The sequence below is a fragment of the Podarcis cretensis genome, assembly GCF_951804945.1.
Source record: "Podarcis cretensis genome assembly, chromosome: 3".
Classification (NCBI taxonomy): Eukaryota; Metazoa; Chordata; class Lepidosauria; order Squamata; family Lacertidae; genus Podarcis; species Podarcis cretensis.
The window spans coordinates 98,768,800-98,794,525 of record NC_137172.1 but is presented as its reverse complement, the minus strand read 5'-3'; the positions used below and the strand labels follow the sequence as shown (position 1 = coordinate 98,794,525).

Below are 25,726 nucleotides of genomic sequence, written 5' to 3'. Positions count from 1 at the left end.
TCCCTTCAGATGTGAAGGAAATAAGTAGCTATCTTCTCTTTAAAAGACATCTGAAGGCAGCCCTGTTTAGGGAAGTTTTTAATATTTAATGCTGTATTTTTAACTCTTATTTGGGAGCCGTCCAGAGTGGCGGGGTATAAATAATTCTTATTCTTATTCTTATTCTTATTATTAGAATTAGAATTAGAATTAGAATTAGAATTCATCAGATTAGAGGGGCCTTGTTGTGCTCTCAACATGGTCACCGCGATGCCAATCCAAGGGGAAGCGTCCAATTGTTTATTCTTTTGTTTGCAAGTGCCCTCTCTGCCTGGACAGACTTTCAGCGATTTCCTTTAAAGATAATGTTTTATCACCAAGTAAATTTGTGCATAGGCTTCTTTTATACAAAAACTTAGGGCAGGAGACTATTTCCCTTCCCCAACGACTTGCCACCATTGGCAGTCCCAAATACTACCTCAGCAACCATGTTAGCTAACATCCGTTACGATAGCTTTACATGGATTAGCATATTGTAATTGTTTATGTGCAATCATTTTTTTTCGTTGACTTTCATTGCCACAGCCATGTGGCTGAATCCCATTCCCACCCGCCTTGGTGTTTGTGTGTTTTCACAATTGTGTGTACCAGCAGTTCATAGGCCTTCAGAAAGTCAATGTTTAAACTTCCCTCTGACTTCTGTTGGTGTCCCAATGTTGCCATGTCCCTCTCAAGCTAGCTAATGTCTACATCCAGGGAATCCTATAAATCAGCGGTTCTCAACCTGTAGGTCCCCAGATGTTGTTGGACTACAACTCCCATCATCCCTGAGCTCTGGCCTTGCTAGCTAGGGGTGATGGGAGTTGTAGTTCAACAACATCTGGGGACCCACAGGTTGAGAAGGGCTGCTATAAATAGTTCAAAACAATGGACTGGATCCCAAGTGGTGATGAGTTACTCCACTGCAGGCCCTCGCTCCACTCCCATGGGTGAATGTGGGGTGGTTTCCATTGATTTCCCTCCTCCTCTTGCAGCCCCACTACCTCCCACTGTTCCAGATGGCCCCACAGCCTTCTGGGGAGGGGTGCAGCTGGTTCCCGAAGTCCATTCGACTTCCAAAACATTCGTAAACCAAAGCGCGGCTTCTGATTGGCTGCAGGAAATTCACTTCCAGGTTTTGATTTGGGAGCCAATTTGTTTGGGAGCCAAAGCATTTGAGATCCAAGGTAGGACTGCACAAGGACCCACCTAGGTGTGCTAACTCAGCAAGCCAACAAACATGGGATAATCATGTCCGCATGTCACATAACTTTACCCCATTAATGGAGCACATTAGGTCTGCTTCATGTCATGCCATCAACACTACAGTGCCTTCCATACTGCCAGCCTGGCCTTTGCTGTGGCTTTTTACGTCCTGCAAGCTTCCACAATAACCATTGTTCTTTCTGTCCTCTAACATTTGCATGATTGTGGAATTTGCATGTATAAAGAAGTAAATAGTGTGGGGTTTCCTACAGCCCGGCCTTCCTTTTGATTTCAAGCTGGTACCTCTTTGTAAAATCTCGGCCACTCCAGTCCTGCTGCATCTTGCGAACTTTCCTCCTCTGTAGAAGGAAAGCAGGGCTGAGACCTCAGTAAATGTGACATGCGGCCAACTTCCAGCAGTGGCAGATAGCAGAACTTCACATGGCCTGAACTGCTGCTCTTTAAAGTGCGAGCCTATTACTGCCTTAACATAGAGGTGCTCAGACTTTTGCAGTAAGGATCAAGGAAGAGTGAGTTCTTCCTTGGCTCAATCTGAAATCTGTTTTTCTTCTTCTGAGCTTTCCTGAAGAATTCTGGAGCGAGCAGGGGTGGCTTGATGAGAGAGAATATGTTTCCTGTTTTCCAAGAGATTACACGGGATAAAGGATCTCTCTAAGCAAAGGAGAAAAGCCTGGTCTGTTTCCCTTAAGGAGATGATAAATCATAGAACATGCTCATTTTCTGCCAGGGCGCACGGAAGTGAAACAGCAGCAAGAATAATAAATAATAAGCGTCAGAGACTTCATGGAAAAAGTAGGCTTTGATGAGAGAGTTAAAGGAAGGCAACCACATGGGTGAGAGGCAAGGAACCCGTGGCCCCTAAATGATATCATCCCCAGCCAGCACGCCAAATGGTTAGGGAGGACAGGAGCTGGAATCCAACCACATCTGGAGGGCAAAAGGCTTCCCATCCATTGATGGAGGTATTCTGGAATGGAGTTTCAGGCAGGGTGCAAGGCTGTGCAGGGCTTTGAAGGCAACCAGACAAGAAACTCATGCTTCGTCCGATCACCTGTGAACAATGAGAGAGATGAATGGTTTTTGGGGGGAGCAGAAAGCCCCTCCTCCATGATTAAAAGTTGCAGGGCTCTCCCACCCCAAACGTCTCGTTATTTTCAAAAGAGACCCTGAAGCATGTTGAAAGTTGCTTCATTTATACAATGAGCCAAACTCTACTCAAAGGTGGGAGCACGGGGGGGGGGGCAGCTGTAGCCCAGGAGTGGAGCCACATAGCTGTCAACTTACAGATTTGAAAATAAGGGACCAGCAGCCAAAATAAGGGATTTTCCAGGCACAGGTATGTTCAACTTCTGAGCCCCTCCGAGCCAAAGGCAGAAAGCCCAGCCAGCAGCCAAACGAAGCCTCAAGTGGTGGTTCCCACAGCACAGCAACCCGGCAAAGGGGATGCAGCAAGGAAAACCACCATCACCTCTCCGCTGGGAAGCACTGAGCAAAGGTGAGTCCCCAGGCAACGCGGCTGCTTTGATCAGCACAAGGCATGCAAGCTCCACCCCCAGTCGTTCTTAGACTCCTTATTGGGTGAGCAACGCAGCCAAGCAACACAGTTGGAGCCTCCCTCCTCCCTGGCCGGCAGGGAGGGAGAGAGGGAGAGGAGCTGCTTCCTTTGAAACCCGGGAAATTTAAGGGACATCATCAATAAGGGACAGCAGCGGGACACAGCACTGGGATAAGGGACTTCCCTGCCAAATAAGGGACAGTTGACAGCTATGAGTGGAGCCCCTGTAAACGGTCTTGGGTTCAGCCCCTGCCATCTATGGGGAAAGAGCCCGTCCTGAAACCTTGGAGAGCCTCCGCCAATGAGCACCTGCAATATTGGACTAAATGGACCGGCCGTCTGACTTGGTACGAGGGCATCTCCTTCTGGCCCTAATCCCCACCTTAACCCCGGATGGCATTCCCCAAAAAGAGGCCACTGGTGCATTAAGATGACAGCCGTTCTATTGTACAGACTTGTCTGGCTGAGCGTATCTATAATGCATAAAGTGCTGGCAGAGCATGTCAGCAGGTGTGCTCATCTGATTGCTATGCTGCTCACACGCTGTTCTGAAGAGAGCCCAGGATAATTCCAAAGGTTACCGAGATGGGTGAATGAATCGGCTAAGAACTGACCTGCTTTATAGGTGAGAACGAGGAAACCGCCTCCCTGTGCGCATTTAAAAGCTCGCTGCTTGGAAAGTGATTTTTTTTAAAAAAGGGACCTATTAAAACAAAAGATGTGCCACTCAAGCAAGGGGAGAAGGATGTCATCCTGGATTTTGGATGTGTGTGTGAAGTTATGGGGAAGGGGGCGTTTTGCGGCTGCAGCGGCGAAATATCATTTACTCAAACACGTTCCGCAATCCGACAGCGGTGCATGCAAATCAGGCTCCCAGGCAAGCTACCTAACTTTCAGGTAATTCTGGCCAAAAGCCGCTTTCCCAGGCAGCTCTTTGAGTCAGTTTGAGGATTACAAGCTCGAGAGATTCCCATCTCAAAAAGGAAAGGGCGGAATGGCCACAACCATAGTGTGAGGGTAGGATTAAGAGAGAGAGAAAGAGCATAGTGTGATTGCTGCATTAGCCAGGATATTCGGGATCAGCTCTTGATCTGGGTAGGCCTTTGTGCGATTGTTTGCAAATCCTTCAAGTTTCACAAATGGCACCAGCTGTCAGTAGGACTAAAACCGTCAGATCTGGTGCATAATTTTCACGGCAAGGTGGGATGGAGGAAGGCAGGTATGTGGGAGAGACAGAGAGAGACAATGCAGGTGTGATTTTTCGGGGAAGGCCATAAAAGTGGGCTTCCCGTTTAGCTTAGTTAAATTTTTTTTAAAAAAGTAATTGCCGGAACTGTCAAATCTACACTGAAATTGCTAAAAAGGTGCCGAATTTAAATTTTTAAGCCGTGTGTTTTTAATTAATTATTCAAAGAGGAAGCCTATGAAGACTAACTTCCAAAGCTCATGCACACTCTAGTGGTGGAAGTGAGAACATCTATCCAAGTGGGGTTATATCAGACATTTTCAACAGCACTGTGAATCAGAAAGAGTGTGTCTAAAACAGACCCTCTCTGTCGTCCTCTTGCTTTTTCCTCCATGGCAAATCACCCCCAGGATTGCTCTTATCGGAGTTAACCTAGCTGTGCATTTGGGAATCACGAAAATAACCTTAATATGAATATGCATTCATGTGAATGTGCGGATGATATTGGGGAAGGGGAGCTTTTAAGTTCTGAACAGAATGAAACTCAATAAAAAACCGAATTTTGAAAAGAACCTTAAAACAACCTTTATGTGCTGCGCATGGATGGAAGAAACATATCCCATACCTCACAAGCAGAATGGGGAAATGCAACCAAATGCTATGTTGATGCTGTTGTTTTAATAACAACCCCAAACTGCAGGCAAATACCTTTTTTCTGTTTGGAGAGTTTGCCACTAGCTGGTTGTTGTGGCTGAGACTTCTGAGAGTGGGTGTTGTATATTTTCTCCCCCACCCTTTTTTGTACTTATAAATGGTTTTAAGTGCTTTTGGTGGTGGTTGTTTTTAATAGTGTTCCTTTCTTTTTTAAAAAAAGTATTTATACTGATTGTGTGTGTTTTAGCTGAATTCATTTTATTTCATGCTGTGAACAGCCTTGAGTCCTGCACTGAGAGAAAGGCAGAATATAAATAAAATAAGTAATTAAATATCTACCTTATCTATTTACTTTATTAATTTATGAATTGTCCTTTTTGCATGAGTCTCAAGGCAGTTTACAAACATATCACATAAACAGCTAAAAAAAATATTTTTTAAAAAAGCACTACCAAAAAACCCCCAACTAAAGATATTGTTTTCAAACCTAATACATAAGACAGAGACCTTTATTTGTCACTGTGCCGTGTAAAAATATACAGTGGTACCTCGGGTTACATATGCTTCAGGTTTCATACGCTTCAGGTTAAGAACTTTGCTTCAGGATGAGAACAGAAATCGTGCTCCGGCGGCGCAGCAGCACAGGAGGCCCCATTAGCTAAAGTGGTGCTTCAGGTTGAGAACAGTTTCAGGTTAAGTACAGACCTCCAGAACGAATTAAGTACTTAACCCGAGGTACCACTGTAGTTGAATGCTCTCATCACCCAAACAGGCTGATGTCCACCTCACAGTCTCAGGTAAGACCTTGTTATTTTCAGCTGCGATGGGAAAACTCTGCATCATATCTGGGAGCAGGTTTATGTTATCTAGGAGCGAGTTTATGTTGGTCTGCGCTGGGTGTGCCCAGGGCCGGAACAACAGGACCTTAGCAGACAGGATCTGGAGACAACTGGCACCAGACCCCTCCCCCTTAGTGTCCTAGCAGGAACCAGCCCTTTCACAAATGCTAAATTTTTAATTCCGAAATTTAAAAAGGAACGAGAGAAAAGTCCTGGGGGTTTCAAGCTCCTCCCTGACTGAGTGCAGGCAGACACAGTGGCTGTCAAACAAAAGTAAACAGCCCTCTCCCCTTCCCTAATTAAGAGTACAAATCATTACCTCTTCAAGCTAGTCAGCAGTCTAGATTTCCCAAGGTCCTCAAGTGCTCTCCGTTTTGCTAAAGGGCTATTCATCATGTTCATATATTATTATACCCACCCACCCCAAAGCAAATGAAGTAGGAAGGAAGGAGAACAGGGGAGAGAAAAGGAGCTGTACTCTGTAAGGGAGCTGGTTGGAGGTGTGAGCGGCGAAGGCAGAAGCATTAAGCTACAGCACGGTTACTTCTGGTCCCCTTTCAGCCTTCCCCTTCCTCTTGCAGCTCCTAGACATTTTAACAGCTGCATGGCAGGCAGAAATTCAACTGGTGCAGCTTTTTCCTACCATGGAGCTGCAGTGCTGGGGGAAACTGAAATGGTGGCTGAAATGGTGATAGGAATTTTATGGTCTTAGATATGGTAATGTTCATAAGTGTACCAACCGAGTACGTACATAGATCAGCACAGGAAGACCGACCTGAAACCATTTTGATTCCCAAACTGACCAAATGTTTTCCCTGCAAGGAGGTGGGGGTGGTCAGGGAGCCTTCCCATTGTCTCAGGAATCAGCATTTTAATGGGTGACAGACTATCAGGAAAGACAATTAGGAAAGGCAATCAGATAACCTGGCAAACAGGAAAAACAACATTCAAATTTCTGTTTTAGACCGCCTTTTCTGTGATGTTGGTATGATGTATCTGGGGGTGGTCTTGATCTAGGTAAAGGTAAAGGTACCCCTGCCCGTACGGGCCAGTCTTGACAGACTCGGGTTGTGCGCCCATCTCACTTAAGAGGCCAGGGGCCAGCGCTGTCCGAAGACACTTCCGGGTCACGTGGCCAGCGTGACATCGCTGCTCTGGCGAGCCAGAGCCGTACACGGAAACGCCGTTTACCTTCCCGCTGGTAAGCGGTCCCTATTTATCTACTTGCACCCGGAGGTGCTTTCGAACTGCTAGGTTGGCAGGCGCTGGGACCGAGCAGCGGGAGCGCACCCCGCCGCAGGGATTCGAACCGCCGACCTTTCGATCGGCAAGTCCTAGGCGCTGAGGCTTTAACCCACAGCGCCACCTGCGTCCCTGGTCTTGATCTACAGGGTGGCAATTTCAAAAGTCCATATAAGGCTTTGCGCGCCATTGTTCTGGGTTCCTCCTCCCTCCTTCGTGTGGTGAGTGAGGACCCTGTTACAACAGATCAATAAAGAACAAGCTTACTAGCTGCTTTGCTTCTCAATATTCTCTGGTAGGCCTGTTATTTTCTCCTACCAATAGGGAACCCACGTATGGGCTCTTGGATAAGGGAAAAGGGCAATTTTTGTTTACAACACTGCAACATCACAATCCCAGATTCCTTCTCCTTCCTGGAGGTGTTCAAACGTCACAAGGGCTATGTTTTCATTTAAAAAGCAAAACCAAAACAGAAGTATAATAAATTGCTGGCCGTTTAATTGTATAACCTTGAAAAGACACCTGAAGGAAGCTATGTACAGTGGTACCTCAGTTTTCAAACGTAATCCATTCTGGAAGACTGTTCAGCCTCCAAAACATTCGAAAACAGAGGCGCAAAGGGTAGTCTGCAAATTTGAGAAAATTATATCTACCCTGTGAAGTAGCAAGTTAAAGGTAAAGGTAAAGGTACCCCTGCCCGTACGGGCCAGTCTTGACAGACTCTGGGGTTGTGCGCCCATCTCACTCAAGAGGCCGGGGGCCAGCGCTGTCCGGAGACACTTCCGGGTCACGTGGCCAGCGTGACATCGCTGCTCTGGCGAGCCAGAGCCGCACACGGAAACGCCGTTTACCTTCCCACTGGTAAGCGGTCCCTATTTATCTACTTGCACCCGGAGGTGCTTTCGAACTGCTAGGTTGGCAGGCGCTGGGACCGAGCAGCGGGAGCGCACCCCGCTGCAGGGATTCGAACCGCCGACCTTTCGATCGGCAAGTCCTAGGCGCTGAGGCTTTAACCCACAGCGCCACCTGCGTCCCTCGAAGTAGCAAGTTAGGCTTGAGCAAATGACCAACCTGAGGTCACCCAGTCGGCTTCACAGTTGAGTCAAGATCTGAACCTGGGTCTCTGGTGCTAGGGATTATGGGAGCTGTAGTCCACCAACATCCGGAGGGCCAAAAGTTCCTCACACCTTCTCTACCTAATGGTAGGGCCGGCCCTGTTGGTGAAGCTGAAATGTGATAGGAGCAGATCCATACCACATATAAATTCCTTTGTATCTTTCAGTGGATAGGAAACTATGGGCTGGGACATAGAGTCCTCTTACATGACACTGCTGCCGGGGTACTTGTCCTCTCTTTCATCCTCTGTCACTATCTGGTATATCTGATATACCAGATATATCTGATATAAAAGTGAGAAACACTCAGTGGAAGCCGTTCGCTTTCTAAGGTGTGTTTGAAAATGGAAGCATTTACTTCCGGGTTTTTGGCGCTCGAAAACCAAAATGTTCAACTTCCGAGACGTTTGAAAACGGAGGTACCACTGTATTAGGAAGCTTTTTAATGTGTAATGTTTTATATGCTTTTATATATGTTGGAAGCTGCAGAGGCAAGATCGTATGTCAGCTGCAGCGTGAGGATTCGCCCACTGAGGGAAGCGGGCAAAAACACAGGCCAGCTTCTCTTATTTAGGTATGTCTGCGCTCATCACACATTTCCTCATTATTGGAGGAATGACTTCCAAATCGCCTTCCTGGGGGGGGGGGGACATGTTTCCTGGCAAATAAAGGCTTTGGAGAATTGTTTTGCCATTAAGCCAGCTGAACAGGTGAGGTACCGCTGAGCTACAGTGGGAGAGGAGACCCCACATCCTTTTCAGCAGCTGCAAACCCAGATTACAAAGGGGCAACTGGAGTGAACATGCCAGGGCCCAAGTCTGCAAGGAGCCTTCTTGCCTCAAACCAATATTTCACCCTTTTCGTTTCTCAGTCCCAGGCAAGCAGGGCCCGACCAATGGCCCCTCTCCACTGCCTCTCACACGCACCCCTACAGAGAGACAAGGTCTCAACACATGCAGGCTTCTACACCAACTTGAACCCTTTTAAGACTATGTGGAAATATTGTCTCTTCAGATGTTTCTCTCAGGGATTCAGCCAGCAGCTGTTTCTGTAGATGTGAGCGGGCCACACCAAGCCTGCTCCCGCTTACAGTCGCTTGCAAACTTAGGGATGGTTTCACCTGAAGGTTCCCTTGGGAGCAAACACACCAGGGTGCATTTCCGCAAAGGGACCTTCTTGCCTCCACCTGGTGTTTTTTCTTCTCTTTGACTCTCAATCCCAAATAACAGCCCCTTCCCTTCCCTTTCACACCTTCAGAGATACACAAGGGAGAGCCACACCACGATTTCAAAGGACATTCGACACAGCGGAGGCTGGTCCACTATGGGGCACAGCCCTCTGAAGGAGAATGTCAAGCCATTAAAAAATAAATAATGTTCCCCCACTTCTTGAAGCCCCACACTTTCCTGACCTACACACGTCTGAACTCGGAGAAGCTGCACAAACGTTTTTGTTCCCTGGCCAACGTGCTCTTTGTAGTACTCGGCCAGTCCTAATCCAAAACCCTATGGCAAAAAATCACAATACAGTGGTACCTCGGGTTGCATACGCTTCAGGTTACATACTCGGCTAATCCAGAAATAGGAACTTTGCTTTAGGATGAGAACAGAAATCGTGCTCCGGCGGCGCAGCAGCAGCAGGAGGCCCCATTAGCTAAAGTGGTGCTTCAGGTTAAGAACAGTTTCAGGTTAAGAACAGACCTCCGGAACGAATTAAGTACTTAACCCGAGGTACCACTGTATAAAAATGCAAAATACATAATTAAAAAACAAAAACAGCCCAGTAAACACCCCCAACCCGAACAAACTTGCTCCATCCTCCGTGTGACAGCCCTTTAGATATCTGAAGATGGCTACTGTCTCTCTGCCTCCTCTTTCCCAGGCTAAACATACCCAGCTCCTTCAACCGTTCCTCATCAGGTCCCTCCCATGTGTCTGTGGGAAACGGTTGTCAAGGCTACTCTATCTCATCCACACATATTTATTCATCCACACAACACCCACCAATGTATATTTTCCAGTAAGCTGTAGCTGGTTGCTGAAGCAGACAGAATGCTAGGCCAGATGGGTCCTTGCCGCAACCCAGCCCTGCTCCTCTCACAGTCTTTAGCTCCTCTCGGTTTTAGCATTCCACTCGAGTCCAGGCATCTGGCTCTTGCTGCCTGTGGCCATGTATTTTTCCGCCGGCACAACAGCCCGCGGGGGCTCTGCTGGGAACTTCCTGCGGCTGACACGCCACCGACGACCTAACCCTGCCTTGAACTAGTCAGCTAATTAGTGCCAGGGTTAAACAAGAAAGGAAGGAAGCGCCTCTCTCCAGTGAGCAAATGGCACGACAGGCTAGAAAGCCTCAGTCCTACAACACGGCTGCCCTCGACGCCCACACATGCCTGACACAGAGATGAGCAACCTGAAATATCAGCAGTGAAGCTAATGAGACGTGGGGGGAATGGCAGACAAAATCACGATCGTGAGCTCCCTGTCCGGAAGGAATCGCTCAGTGAAGACAACACTGATCCAAATGTGTGCACGGTTATCATGCACCCCAGACTTGAATCCTGGCCACTTTGCTATTTTCGAACCAAGCGGAGGGCTGCAATATGAATAATATTTGGGAGGAAATATGTTGGGGACTGCACCCCTGAAGTGCTCAACTGTAACGGATTTTTTTTGTCATCTGCATAAATATTAAAACAAGACACAGTGTTCTGATTTTCCAGCAATACCCCATGCACTGCAGAAAATGCGGTTACCTTAGTTCTGGTACCAAATCTGTGCAGCTATTGGGGCATACCCTGCGTAGCACAATTGCAAAGAAAGTTCCAGTTCCTCTTGCCTCCCACCCCACAAGGGCTTGTGCAAACTCCTTCCATCTGACTTTCCCCACTGTAGGTCCCTCACCCCACCCCCACTGCTACTGCAGATCTCTCATTCCTCCAGAAAGTGTTTGGGAGCATTCAGGGGATAAGGGCAACATTCTTGTACTGCCAGATATAACCTATTGACCAGAGATGCATTTCAATGACTTGCTGCTGTAACCTGACTTCAATATGCATAACAGGTTTTGTTGGATTGTACCCAAGGCGAAAAAGAACTCTGTTTATCCAAATGCTTAGACAGTTAAGGAAGCCAGACACAGGGAACCTGGTTTGTCCCGACTCATTTATGAGACACAGTAGTTCTATTAAGTTATTTATTTCATAAAATTTATGTACTGCTTGATTGTTAAAAACAACGAAATCCTCAGGCTACTGGATAAGGCAGCGTTATAAGGTTGCTATTCATAGTTTCTGCCCAAATATTTGTTGCTAAAGCAGCGTTTGCACAAAGTGAATTTCCCTCTCTTTGCATGAGCACAGCACTGGATTAACTGAAAAAGTATTCAAACAGTTTTGAATTTGTATTTTTAAAAAGAAAAAAAATCAACTTATCCTCAACTGAATAAATCTGTACTGTATTGAAAAGCAAAACAAGATCAGGTAAGCATTTATATTGCCTTGTCATCAGCCTTCCTCAGCTTGGTGCCCTCACAAAGCTGGAAAAGCTACACTATATGAATCCTCAGGTGTAACTGAATTATTTAACTACGTGAGCAGCAGAGAGATCCTTGGAATAACTAGTCGAAGTTAAATGCAACCTCCAGATCTGCCCAAAAAGATCTCTCCCACTTTTAAGAAAAGGAAAGGTAATCATCTTCCATCCAACAATTGATTGAGGAAGAACAGAACAAACATTCCCCTCTATTTGCTTCCCCTACATTAGAGCTGCAGGAAACCAATGTCTCATTAATAAGCGGGTGGCATTAAAAAGGCCATTTTGCTATTTCCATTGTGCAGAAGTTGTGGGAAACTGAGTCTCGAACCTTCCCACTGGTTTATTGTGCTGCTTGCACCAGAGATTGCTGGTACTGTACTCGAGCAGGAAAATGATCCGCAGGCCTGTTGTACGCTGTCCACACAGGTTCTCCGACAAACAGCCTCATTGCCTTCACATAATTCTGGGAACAGAAACACAGAAAGTTCACACTTAACATGGTTTACTTCTGAAAAACAAGAATGAAAACCCTGAAAGGAGTGGGGTTCAAAGTACAGGGCTCGAGTCCAACTGAAAGGTTGGGGAACAGCCAGCTTTGGAGAAACGCTGGCTACTTTATTTGAAATATCCATTCCCCAATCCCCATAGCCTTTGTGTTTGGATTCCTTGCAATATTCACATTTTGCAAAGAGCAGACACTGTAAAGTGAAATCGCTTCGCCTTGTCCCTGCTCTAAGGCAAAAACATCCAGAAACCCATCATGGAAAAGAGATCATGAACAAGTCACAAAAGGGGGAGCCCCTTTTGGAACAGCCTGACACATCAAAATTTAGCATTTAATGCTTTCCCCTCCCCCCCTTCATATTAGCTCTGTGTTTGGAACAGTTTCTCAAGGTGAATTTTGGCTCTTTATAAAAAACAAAAATGAGTACTGCTCAATGCAAAACCAACTCTGAACAAGGCTTGGGGCACACACAGAAGTTATTGCAATGCTAGCCTACATGAAATCAGTATGATTAACATTTATAATTCAATACATGCAGGTTGGAGGGGTAAGAAGAGAAATCTCTTTGCTCGTTCCTCATTTTTAAAATTTACACATAAGACCTCTGACTCCAGTTTCTGTTGCTGATGCACAGCAACATCTCTGCAGTTAACACTGCATTTTTTGCTTTGTTTTTCAACACTGAAGCGCCCTTACTCAGAGTAGACCCTTTGAAATGAACAGGCCTAACTCAAGTACGTTAACTTTAACGGGCCTACTCTGAGCAAAACTTGGATGACTGCCACCTAATCTTTCCGGCGATATTAACAGCAAGGCAAAACTTCTCGATTCGACAAAGCACATTCAACAAAATTTGGGGGTCGTGATATTGTCACTCTGTCAGGGCCTGCACCTGTTTTCCTACGCAGAGGGAAACCAATAGATTGCAGAGCTCATTCTAAGAGCCGGCCAGAGGCCTCAGACCCATAGCAAGACAGCGACCTTAAACTTCCTAAATCAAATGCTTTATACATCCCTCACAACAAGCCAGAGAACAGGACGAGCAAAGCAGATCTCCCAAGGCTCCACTGCATAGTTGCTATGGCAACACCAATCCCTTACTAAAGATGGATTTTGTGACAAGGCCGAAGACACGAGTGCTCCATTTAACTGCAAAGGTAGCAGGAGCCGCACAGAGCAGAGAAAGCGCATGTGCTCTAAATACTATCCCTGCCTGAACCTTGAGGAATTGATTTCTAATCCCAGAGAGTTGGGAATGGCAGCTTGGAAGACAGGTGGGCTTTATGACCAAACTGAGGTTGAAGCTGCCATGCTTTGATTACCTACAAGGTGTAGAAACATATGACTTCCAGTCAGTACCAGTGCTTTTTTCGGGGGGGGGACGACACAGGGGAACACATACCCCTAAACATTTTGTGAATCTAAGTTTGGCCTCATTGAAGAGCGGTATTTCAATGAGTAGGAAAATGAGAGCACCCCCTAAACATTTTTTTAGGGAAAAGAAAAGCACTGGTCAGTACTATCAACAAAAGTAGGACTGCTGGATTACTGGGGGCAGGAAAATCTGTGGGGAGAAGCGTTTTTAAAAGCTGTTTTTTCTATACAGGGCGTGGTCCGCTGAGAAGAAGGCAATTCGTACAAGTGGTCCTTCTGTCCCCTTCACCACGAACCCCTGAAAACCCCTCTCAAGAAAGCAGTGAGGGATCCTCACCAGAGTTGCACAGAGAGCAAGACATTGCAGAGCCGGTGTGGTGTGGTGGTGACGAGTCTCGTACCCAGGCCTGCAAGTCTGGGCTCAAGATCCTCGCTCAGCCCTGAAGCTCATTGGGTGCCCTTGGGCCAGTCACAGTCTCTCAGCCAAGCCAACCTCACAGAATTGTTGTTGAGGAACAGCTATGTACCTTGAGTTTCTTGGAGATTATGGTGGTTGTGGTGGTGATGATAAAAATTAGGGGAGGGGGAGGAATCCCTTCAATGAATTTCAAGTGACTCTCCCCACCCTACTCCACAGGTTTAATATGGCAAAACACAGGTTGTGTTCACACCAGGCGTGTAAAGCACATCTCTCCCCCCCCCCCCCCCCACATACATAAAAATGAATTCTGGTAAACTGTAGTTTACCCCTCACAGAGCTACAATTCTCACTACCCTTAATTCCCTGGGGGAAATGGCATGCTTTAACTGTATGGTATGTCTGTATGTCTGCAGCCAGAGATGGTCATCTTTCTAATATAACGCCCTTTGTGAGGCCAGTATTTTGCTCCCCCAGATGGATCGTCTCAATTAAGGATCTTCTCAATTTTGAGCCCTGCTCAGCTCAGCACCCTATTCATGGGAACCACTCACAACGCTCTAAATCTGGCACTGATGCAGCCCCAGTTCCCACTGTTGAGATGCAGCCCTAAATTCCTTTTTTTAAAAAATAGAAAAACAAATAAAAGTGGTCACAGGCTCTGATTTTGTACCCATTGCCTGTTCTTCCCTCATTATCCCACCCACACATTTTTTAATTTAGCAGATTACACTGCAGGTCTCAAGAGTTTTGTTATTAATATGCTGTTCTACAGCTGCAGACAATTCTGTCAACTCTGTGTAGATGTTTATGGGGGGGTGGGGGTGGGGAAGTAATTTCATACAGATTCATCCAGCGTAAATCGGTGATAGATGCCAGCAGGAAGCGTGATCATGTCTCCCTTTTCCATGGCAATCCGGATCCATTTGTCGTCTTTATCGCGAACGTCAAAATACCCACTTCCTTCCAGGATGTAGCGAATCTCATCATCCAGGTGTAAGTGCTCTTCATAAAATATTTTTATCTGGGAAAGGGGAAGGGAAGAGAGAAGGAAGCGGCTTTCCATTTCACGAATCTTATTACAAGCAGCACAGCATGTAAAGATTGCAAGATGTTACGCCAGGAAATCCAAAGCCCCTCTCAATAATGCAATATTTGGCACTGAAAGGAGAGCCCTTTGAGCGCTCTTCAAGCTCTTTACCAGCGTTCTCTAACAGCAACCTTGCAAGGCAGGGCAGAATCATTAATCTCATATTGCAGGTCGCTCTTTTGAGGAACTTCCCAATTGAAACCCATAGTCCTTATTCCAGATTTAGTCTGAGAAAATAATAATTCTAATAGTAATAGTAATAGTAATAATAATAATAATAATAACAATAATAATAATACCTTTACTGTCATTGTACAATGAGCCTCCCCCCCAAAAAAACCACTCAAATCTCTTATCAAACAACACACCACCTCGGAAGTCAATTTCACTATGTTATTTTTCGTTCAACAGCCTAACAGCCCATGGATAGAAGCTATTTTTTAGCCTGTTGGTACGGCTGATTATACTTCTGTATCTCCTGCCCGAGGGTAGAAGATTAAAGAGGTGATGGCCGGGGTGTGAGTCATCCCTGAGAATTTTTCTCGCTCTCCTCAGGCTACGATCCCTTGCGATGTCATCTAGCGGACTCAAGGGACAGCCCATGATATCATGTGCTGTATTCACCACCCTCTGTAGAGACTTTCTGTCCGTGGCTGTCAGGCCAGCATACCACACTGTGATACAATATGAAAGGACAGTTTCTATTGTGGACCGGTAAAAGGAGTTCATCAGTTGTTGTTTAACATTATTCTTTCGCAAGACCCTGAGGAAATGGAGTCTCTGTTGGGCCTTTCTGACCACCATGTTGATTTTCCAAGTGAGGTCCTCACTAAGGTAAACTCCCAGGAATTTAAAGGAGGAGACTCTTTCCACAAAGCCCCCCCCCCCCCCGATATACAACGGGGCAGGTTCCCCTCTCTTCCTCTGCAAGTCCAACACCATCTCCCTTGTCTTACTAATATTTAGGCGCAAGTTATTCTCTAAGCACCATGTAGATACTAATCAAACTGGATCTATTGTCCAGAGCAGATTTTGTATATCAGCATCATCATTTCTATTCTGCTTTATATTTTAATGGGGGGGGAAGTCTCAAAGTGGTTCACAACACATTAAAACATCAAATAAAACAATCCAGAATAAAACAAATTCAAGCTTCAAGGAAAATATTTCACGTCCTTCTCTAAGTGACATTCCGCTTTCCCCATATTTAGTTACTTGCTGAATTTATATAGCTGCCCTATAGCAGAAGTACTCTAGGAAGCCAGTGTGGTGTAGTGGTGAGAGCGTTGGACTAGGACCTGGGAGATCAGGGTTCGAATCCCCACTCAGTCATGAAGCTCACAGGGTGACCTTGGGCCAATCGCAGCCTCTTAATCCTTAACTGAGCTTGGGGGCAAACCAGATCCTCCTTGGAGAGAAAGGTGGGAGATAAATGCAAGAAACAAGCTCTTCTGCTTAGCTGCTTAAGAAGGCTGGAGGGGGCAGTCAGGTGGAGGTGTCAAATCACTAACCTGGCACCCAGAAATCTCCACATGGTCACAACTGGACCCATGCCAATCCCAAACACACCTGGATGATTGTTAGCGTTGACTACAATTCCCATCAGTCATGTTCCTCAATGGCGCCAGGTCGCCCAAGGCTACTAGGGACAAATCTACACTCACAGTTTTTAATAGGAATAATGCTTCTCTAAAGCACATGTTTTTTCACTGTCCTATATTGAAAGATTTTTGGCAGAAGGTAACTGAAACCATCAACAGGGACTGTATGGAACAACCTCACATTTACAGAGCAAAATATCCTTTTGAAAGATATGCCCAGCGCATGGAACCTTATAAAAGGACAATACGAGTCGACTCTCCGGGCCCTTACCATTGCAAAAAGACTGATACTGACGAATTAGGAAAATAAAAATGTGTCTCCCTTCTACAACTGGATTGAAGACTTCTACAAACTCACAACATATGAAGAACTTGCATATAAACGCAGACTTGCCATGGACGAAATTCAACGATATTTGGAATCCATTCTTAAAAATACTGTAATAGGTTAAGATCTGGTGAAGTACAATAACAACTTTGTTACAGTATAGAGTTTTAGGTTTTATTTACCTCCTCTCCCTTTACTTTCCCTTCTACATGGGTGATGTTTCTCCTTTTCTTTTTCTCCCTTTCATTTATGTCTCACCATGTTTAGTGCACACATAACTATGTACTTTTTAACTTTCAATAAAGATGTCAGAATAGAAATAAATAAACGTGGTTTTTAATGTTAAGGAAGGGTTTTGCTAAGCATTATGGACACATGGAATCCTACTTATAATGTTCGTAATGCGTTGTTAAAATGTGATACCCAAGGGTGCTGCAGAGCAACCAGCAGTAGGCAGATAGCCATTTTTGATGGGGGGGGGGGGGGTTAAAAAAAATGCTCTATTTTATAAGTATGCCCTGTGACGTTTTAGAACAATATACAGTAATACCTTGGATCTCAAATGCCTTGCCTCCCGAACAAATGATCGAAACCCAGAAGTGAGTGTTCCGTTTTTTGAACCATTTTCAGAAGCCGAACATCCTGTGCAGCTTCTGATTGGCTGCAGGACGCTTCTGCAGCCAATCAGAAGCCACGCCTTGGTTTTCAAGTGGTTCCGGGAGTCGAAGGGACTCCCGGAATGCATTCTGTTCGAGAACCAAGGTACTACTGTATCTAATAATGTTAAGCAGGTCATTGTAGATCCAGCTCAGGAATCCATGACTGGTGGTTTGTAGGAAGTGGTGGCCCTTTCGCCTGCCCTGAATCTCCTCCTGTCAGCCAGTTTCACTGAGCGCCCAGCTACTCAATCCTACCCCAAGAGGACCTGTGGCTCTGCTGATGTTATTGCCCTCCAGAACCCATGCTGGCTGGGATGGAGGTGATTCAAGAGTCCCTCAAAGTCCAAACCACAGCTCTGTATCAGAACTCAGCTACTCTTTACATGATGGATCTGCGAGTAAAATTACCTAGGTGCACCTTAAGCGCATGGAATTGCCAATGAATTATTCTCTTTCCCAGCTCCTCCCTCGGTAAAAGCCTTTTTTTTTTTTTAACCAAAGGTGCCACCACAACTGACCCGCTTCCTCAAGTGCTTAGTCAGCTCTGGAGCAAAGAGGGAGGGGGAGGAGAAAAACCTAAATTTAGCGGCGGAATGATTTTGTGAGCCGACAACAGCTGAAGTGCACTGGAGCTTTCAGGAGGGTGCGTCAGCCGGTGCTGCCAGGTTGATAATGCTCTTGAGACATGTTACGGGTCAGGGAGATCGCAGAACCTGGCAGAAATAAGCTGGGTAGGCATTCAGACTCCACTCCAGTCGCGAAATTACTAAAATATTCATAGCACTTAAAACGCATCACCTTGACAACCAGACAAGGAGAGGCAGAAGAGCTCCCTCTTTCTGAGAAGTCTGAATAATGACTACTAGAATAGAACCAGCCGGTTTTGTTGCTTTCATTTATAATGTCCCAAGGAAGCGGTGTGGCCAATTGTTCAGAAGCTTAACATACGTCCTTCTGCCAGATAAGTAGGGTGGTTGGTGGTGGTGGGAGGGAAGGAGGGAGGGAGAAGAGGCTCTTCTGCACCTTTAAGAGTTGTGTAGAAGAGGCAATTTCAGAACATATAAATAAGCCTGTTCACTTCAGCAGAATCATGGCTTTGTTAAAGGTACAGGAGCCCTGCCTTCCTTTTTCACCTGGCCACTCCAGAGGTAAAACCGCCAGGTGAGAGTGCTCAGGTCGTATCTCCTCATCTCAGCGTTCACAGAACAAGAGAGACACAAAACGGCAGAAAACATATATTTGTTTGGCAGCATTCAGTCTGTCTTGCCTTCTGCTGACCCTGACCATCTAAGCCTATAGAAGAATCCTGTCTGGCTCGAAATCCTGAAGCGTACAAGGCAATGAAGTTTGCCCAGTTAGTAATATCATCACTTCAGGAGGCAGTGTGGTGCAGCAGTTAGCGATCCAAGTTCTAGCAAAGAGGAGTTCAGGGATATATTAATAATAATAATAATAATAATAATAATAATAATAATAATAATAATAGTTGTGTGTCCTTGTTTCTCAATTTGATCGTTTTATATGGTTTTTCATGTTTTGTGGTATTTTATGCATTGTGACTTACCATTATTTTTATCGATTATAGTTTAGTAATTCTTTATTGTAATTGATAAGTGGAAGCCATTTAATTATTACTCGCTAATATTTAATTTTACTGTTTACTATTACTGTACCTTCTAATGGATAACTGAATATTGCTTTGTTTGATATCAGTTGTTTATTTTGAAGTAGTTGTGACGTATTTTGTACTGGATCAGATTGATATTACATGTGTAATCTTTGCTGCCTATGTTGTTGTTTCTCCGGCTTGTAAACTTGCCTTGTGTGTAGTAATATAGAAAGGCGGTATACAAATTAAAAGTGAAATGAACGTTAAATGAAAGTTCCTGAGTGGCTTTCTCTCTGCCTGTCCTACCTCGCAAGGCTGCTGTGAGGAACAGAGAGGGTGGAGAGAACCGGATATTGCATTAAGCTCCTTAGAGAAAAGGTGGAATATAAGCCAAGTTATATTAACTTTGGATACTGTAACCCCATTCACTTCACCCTGCCTTTGCCAGATGTAAGATGGAGGAGTGTAGTCTAACTCTAGGGGTTACCAGTAAGCAGCAAAAATCACATCAAACTACGGTTTTGCGTGGGAACGAGGAACCTCTGCCCTCCAAACATTACTGGACTACAGTTCTCATCATCACTGACCACACTGGAAGGGGCTGGCAGGAGCTTGATCCAAAAATCTGGAGGGCCAAAAAACCCCCCACCCCAAGTTTAGTGTGCATTGCAGGGGGTTGGACTACATGATTCTTTGGGTCCCTTCCAACTCTACAATTCTATCCAAAGCAGGCACCAAAACTTCCCAAATGCTCACTTAGGTAAAGGGACCCCTGACCATTAGGTCCAGTCATGACCGATTTGGGGTTGCAGCGCTCATCTCGCTTTACTGGCCAAGGGAGCCGGTGTACAGCTTCCAGGTCATGTGGCCAGCATGATTAAGCCACTTCTGGTGAACCAGAGCAGCGCACGGAAACGCCGTTTACCTTCCCACCGGAGTGATACCTATTTATCTACTTGCACTTTGACGTGCTTTCGAACTGCTAGGTTGACAGGAGCAGGGACTCAGCAACGGGAGCTCACCCCGTTGCGGGGATTCGAAGTGCCAACCTTCTGATCGGCAAGTCCTAGGCTCTGCGGTTTAACCCACAGCACCACCCACGTCCCTAATGCTCACTTAAGTGCATGTTAAAAGGTGGAAGTTATTCGCATGCATACATAAGCCAGCCATCTTGCTGCCAACTTTCTCCATTTTTTCTAGCACATTTGCTGTGCCTTTTCACAGCACCATAGGAGGCAGAAATCAAACAGGTGCAACTCATCTCCCAGTCTGCACTCCAGAATTCACCAGCTGTTAAGAAGGTACAGGAGCCCTGTCAGAAAAATAATAGGCAGCAACCGAAGGGAAGCAGATATCTTCCCATTATAATAGGTTTTGAAATGCACTAGGGCAGGAGGGAGAACAACTGCATGACGGACAGCAAAATCCAGCCATGTCTACTCCAAAGTCAGCCCTTTTTAATTCAATTTGGCTTATTTTCAGGTTAAGCAGGGCTAGGATTTCAGCCTTAGTTCTCAGGAAAGGGACAGCCAGTGTTCAAACAGCAGAATCGCAAAACGTCTGAAACTGGCACACACTCTAGTGGCGAGTTCCAGCATTTGCAACCTTTTCAAGTTCCAGATGAGAGACAGAATATATTATACCTTCTCTTCGTAATTCGGAAGCTTATCTTTGTGTATCGTTATTATATCCATCCAGTTGTAGTTCCTTTCTTTCCGGATCTCTGCTAAGACAGGATCGGTCTCATAGTTGTCAGCATCCAGCTGCAGAATTAAGAAAAGGGTTTTGGTGACAGAAATGTTCAAAACGAGGCAGTCATTGCGATCGGCTGCATCCCAAACGCTCCTTACGTACAAAACGCTTTTATGACTCTGCAGAGCAGGTTGTTGTGAGATGTAATACATAAGTAGCAGTCAAGTACAATATTCCTTGTTTTCCTGGATTGGACATGCGGGGAAAGGTTTGGGCTGTGCGTTTAAAAGGTGAATGTAAAACTCTGCTAAGTAAAGGAACTTGCTAGTGCAAGTTAGGAAGGATATTAATAAGCAATATATCCTCTCCTGCCTCCCTGAACATTCCCACAATTGTCAGTCTTCCGATTGTACTAGGTAAAGGTAAAGGGACCCCTGGCCATTAGGTCCAGACGTGGCCGACTCTGGGGTTGCAGCGCTCATCTCGCTTTACTGGCCAAGGGAGCCGGCGTACAGCTTCCGGATCATGTGGCCAGCATGACTAAGGTGCTTCTGGTGAACCAGAGCAGCGCACGGAAACGCTGTTTACCTTCCTGCTGGAGTGGTACCTCAGGTTAAGTACTTAATTCATTCCGGAGGTCCGTACTTAACCTGAAACTGTTCTTAACCTGAAGCATCACTTTAGCTAATGGGGCCTCCTGCTGCCGCCGCGCCGCCAGAGCCCGATTTCTGTTCTTATCCTGAAGCAAAGTTCTTAACCTGGGTTAACAGTGTGTGTAACCTGAAGTGTATGTAGCCCGAGGTACCACTGTATCTACTTGCAGTTTGTGCTTTCGAACTGCTAGGTTGGCAGGAGCTGGGACCAAGCAACGGGAGTTCACCACGACGCGGGGATTCGAACCGCTGACCTTCTGATCAGCAAGTCCTAGGCTCTGTGGTTTAACCCACAGCGCCACCCGCGTCCCACTGAGGAAAAAAAGCCCTGGTGCTATTACCTGCTTACGTCCCGTGTAAAACACTCAAGATATAGAAGCCAGGAGCCAAATGGCTCCTTAAACCAAGGTTATAGTTGCCAAAATGGAATGTCTAGTTGCCATTTTGGGGCCAGGCGGCTCTAAAGTCTTATTTTTCAAATGATGTGATTGACTCTCAGTTAAACATCAGGCTAAGTCAGATGACAACCTTGAGCATGCCCAATGGTTGGAGGTGGTGGGGATTCACAATCCAGAATTCTCTGGAGGGGACAGAATTGGCTACTCTTGTTCTGGAAACCAGCAATAAAGTTCTGAGTTTCTGAAACCACTTTTGTTCCTCAAAAAGGGATCGTTGAAAAGCTGGCCTTCCAATGTCAACAGTAGAGCAGGGTTCCCCCCGGAAGGAAGATTGCTACACCAGCAAGTAGCCTCTGTCCATGAAGAGCTCTCAGCTGTTTTATACAACTTTCCCTTCCTGGATTTCCCTCCAGGCAGGCTGCCATCTTTAGCAGAGCAGCTTTCCAAAACAACAAAATTAGCCTTGATAGGGGGAGCAGCAGGGACGCAGCAAACAATCGAGATTAAATTTAAACGCCGACAAGAATCAAGGGGTCTTCATTGATTATTTCACAAGTTTAATATACTGCCCGGGTCCTGATTTAACTGTATTTGTTCCGTAATTGCAATGGGTTGCACCTTGAGGGAAGGAGCGCAGCGCTTGTGGGAGGTCCACACTGCCCACTCACCACCCATCCTGTCTAGGATAATCAATGCTTTGTACTGACATTGTAATGTAAACTACAGCAAGAGTGCTAGAAACTCCTTTGCTGATATGTGTTAAATGAGCAGCCCCAAAGGTTTATGCTAAACCCTAAAGCAGAGGTACTCAAGCTCTGGTCTGCAAATCACTTTTGGCCCCCACAAACTCCACTCAGGTGCTATGAGGAACAGATGGAGAACGGTCAAGAATAGCTGTATGTGGCCATGCAATTGATTTTTTCTTTCTTCTTCTGACAATGGAGACAGAGGATGTTTTGACCAGAGGTAGATTATTGAACAGGCAAATAAAGCCATAGCCTGAGGGCCATGATTTTCATAAGGGAAGTTTTTTAATGTTTAATGTTTTATTATGTTTTCATATGTTGGGAGCTGCCCAGAATGGCTGGGGGCAACCCGGTCAGATGGGCGGGGTACAAATAATACTATTATTGTTTTTTATTATTTGTTGTTGCAAGGTAAGATTTCCATCCCCTGCCACCCTCAAGTCCAAATATGGAAAAGGAATGCTGAATAATGTCCTGAGACCTGACAAACATTACACTCACTTTGGGGTGTCAAGGAAATCTATCTGACTTTTAGAAGACAACTGAAGGCAGCCCAGTTTAGGGAAATTTTTAATGTTTGATTTTTTTATCACTTTATCATTATCATTATTATTCTGTTGGGAGCCGCCCAGAGTGGCTGGGGAAACCCAGCCAGATGGTAGGGGTATGTATAAATAATATAATATAATATAATATAATATAATATAATAATATAATATAATATAATATAATATAATATAATATAATATAATATAATGGGGAGAAATTTGCTTACACGCAAAGCTGGCACATCCATCAGATTAGAAAGTCAAAACTATGATTTTATTTTTTTAATGTAAGGGATGTGCTTTGATTTCTAGCTTGCATACACAGACGCATAAACAAAGTGGTCCTCGGAGACCCCAAAATTTTCAAGTGGCCCATAAAAAAAAGTTTGATAATCACTGCTCTAAAATAAACTGTAGAGCACTTAGTTTAAAATACTTCCATGACCACTGCTTTGCAAACAAGATGCCCAGGTAAAGATCCTGCAAAATGTTTTGCTAGCCCATCTGTCTACATGTACATCTATAACCTCTGGGATAGCTCAGTTGGTAGGCATGAATCTCAGGGTCAGCGGTTTGAGCAATGCAGGGGGTTGGACTAGATGGCCCTCATGGTCCCTTCCGACTCTACAATTCTATGGTACTGTGAGCCAAGCAAATCAATCATTTGTGGTACAGCACAAAAGATATTCCCAATCCACTTTAGTTGAGGTCTGCATCGGTACACTCCGCCTATTCAAATATACAAGGGAAGCAAGGGCCTAACCTTTTCCCCAGCCCCAATCTCCACATATTTTAAAAGGAAACAATAGGAGCTTTCCACACTCACTGCTTTTGTATTTCACGCTCTAGTATCTGTAGTCAAATGTGAAATACAGAGTACTGTAGAAGGTCCGGGGGCACATCATACAGCCACCTTGCTGAAGCTAAGCAGAAACAAAGCAAGTGGCCAGTGTAGTGGAAAAACACTGTTCAGGGACCAGGTGACCAGCATGTGATATGGGGATTTCTGGCACTTACAGGAGGGTCAAGAGTCGCTGTGCTTGACTTGGGCACATGGAAGCTTTCCATACAATTATCACAGGCTGTAATTCTGCATTTTATGGCTGCTGGGCCCAGCAGCTTATGGCTGTTTTTCTCCACACCTGTTGGGGATGACGATTCATACATCGGAAGAAGAGGCAGCGCTGTGTCATGGGCAGAGTGCTGGAGCACAGGCAGGAAAAGCAGATTTAAAAGCCCTCACTCAGCCATGAAGCTCGCTGGGTAAACTTAAGCCAGTCAGTATCTCTTGACCTCACACCAGCCTCACCAAGTTGTGGGGATAAAATAGAGATTTGAGGAACTATGTATGCATTCAGCTCCTTGGAAGAGAAGCAAGATCTAAATGTAGTAAATTATTATTATCATTATTTCAAAAATAAGGTGGATTCTAGTCCAGGAAAGCTTATGCATTAATAAATGTTACATCTTTAAAGTACCACACAACTCACTATTGTTCTTGCTACCACCACGTTAACAGAGTTACTCCTTTGAGAGTTATTATCAACAACAATAAAAATGCTATTATTAATGATAACTACAGCTGTCTCTCACCCTCCCTCCCATGAGCTCAGAGGGGGCACAGATATGGACTGTGTCAGTTTTATATTCACAACAGCCCTGTGGGGTGGGTTAACCCAGGCATAGGCAAACTCCGGCCCTCCAGATGTTTGGGACTACAATTCACATCATCCCTGACCACTGGTACTGTTAGGTAGGGATGATGGAAATTGTAGCCCCAAACATCCGAAGGGCCAGAGTTTACCTATGCCTGGGTTAAACCATGAGAACATGACAGGCCCAAGTTCACCCAATGATCTTCATGGCTGAGGGCATGAGCCCTCATAAAAAATACTAATTAGCTAACTGACCAATTGCATACCAGATAACTCGGTTCTGGACACCCCTCCCAAACATAAAGCCTGCCCCCTAAAATAAATCCTGGCTATGCCCATGGCTGGAGGTGGTCCAGATGCATCTCTCCTCATCCCTGGACCTGATGGCAGCTAGGAGTCCAACAAACTTCTACCACATTGCAAGTGCCTAGTCTCTGCTTGCAGCCCAGCTCTGGCGACTGGAAACCGAACTGCAGCAGTGCGCACCTTTAAAGCACATTCCTCCCCTCAAAGAATTCTGGGCGCTGTAGTTCGTTAAGAACGGCTGGGAGCTGCAGCTCTGCGAGGGGTGGACTACATCCCCCAGAATTCTTTGAGGGGGAGAATGTTTGTGTGCATACGCGCAACCTGCACCCAAAGCGCACAAGCGGCGGTGCGCAGGACTCCGACTGCTGCGTCCTGGGCGGGAGGGAAACGCAGCCGCGCGAGGATCCTGCTCCCCTTTCCAAAGCGAGCCCTGGCGCCAGGAATGGCTCCCGCTCCTGCCTACTTTCCAGTAGAAGACGCCCAGCTGCTGCAGCAGCGTCAGGCTGACGGGCTCGTTGGGCTCCCGGCGGTGTGCCTGGCGCTGGTCCTCCGCCGACTCGTCCATATACCAGGCTTCCACCATGGTGCGCCCAGGCCGAGCCTCTCCTTCTTCCCAGCCAGCCAGGCTCCCAGTCCCGACGGAGGGAAGGCGGCTCCGCCTCTCCGCTTCCCGGGGAGGGGAAACCACGCACGGGGCTTCCTGCGCAGGAGCAGCTGGGTCTGGCTGTGCCAAGAAGGGGCAGTTCAAAGTGCGCGTTAGCCTCCTAGAACCGCA

At 45.8% G+C, this 25,726-nt stretch overlaps 1 protein-coding gene and 1 long non-coding RNA gene across 2 annotated transcripts in view; one reads left to right on the top strand and one right to left on the bottom strand.

Annotated features, from left to right (window-relative positions):
• Positions 1-17,836, top strand: part of LOC307212783 — a 94,270-nt gene extending 76,434 nt beyond the window's left edge. The window contains exon 2 of the long non-coding RNA XR_013837212.1: positions 16,185-17,836. This is a non-coding gene — a long non-coding RNA (uncharacterized lncRNA). The remainder of the gene's footprint in view (positions 1-16,184) is intronic.
• Positions 11,015-25,619, bottom strand: ADI1 (acireductone dioxygenase 1). The gene is made up of 4 exons (XM_079970187.1): positions 25,415-25,619; positions 20,597-20,716; positions 14,511-14,690; positions 11,015-11,832 (listed from the first exon to the last, which is right to left on the bottom strand). The coding sequence occupies exons 1-4, from the start codon at positions 25,532-25,534 to the stop codon at positions 11,710-11,712; spliced, it is 543 nt and encodes a 180-aa protein (XP_079826313.1). The 5' UTR covers positions 25,535-25,619; the 3' UTR covers positions 11,015-11,709.
• Positions 25,620-25,726: the final 107 nt, after the last annotated feature.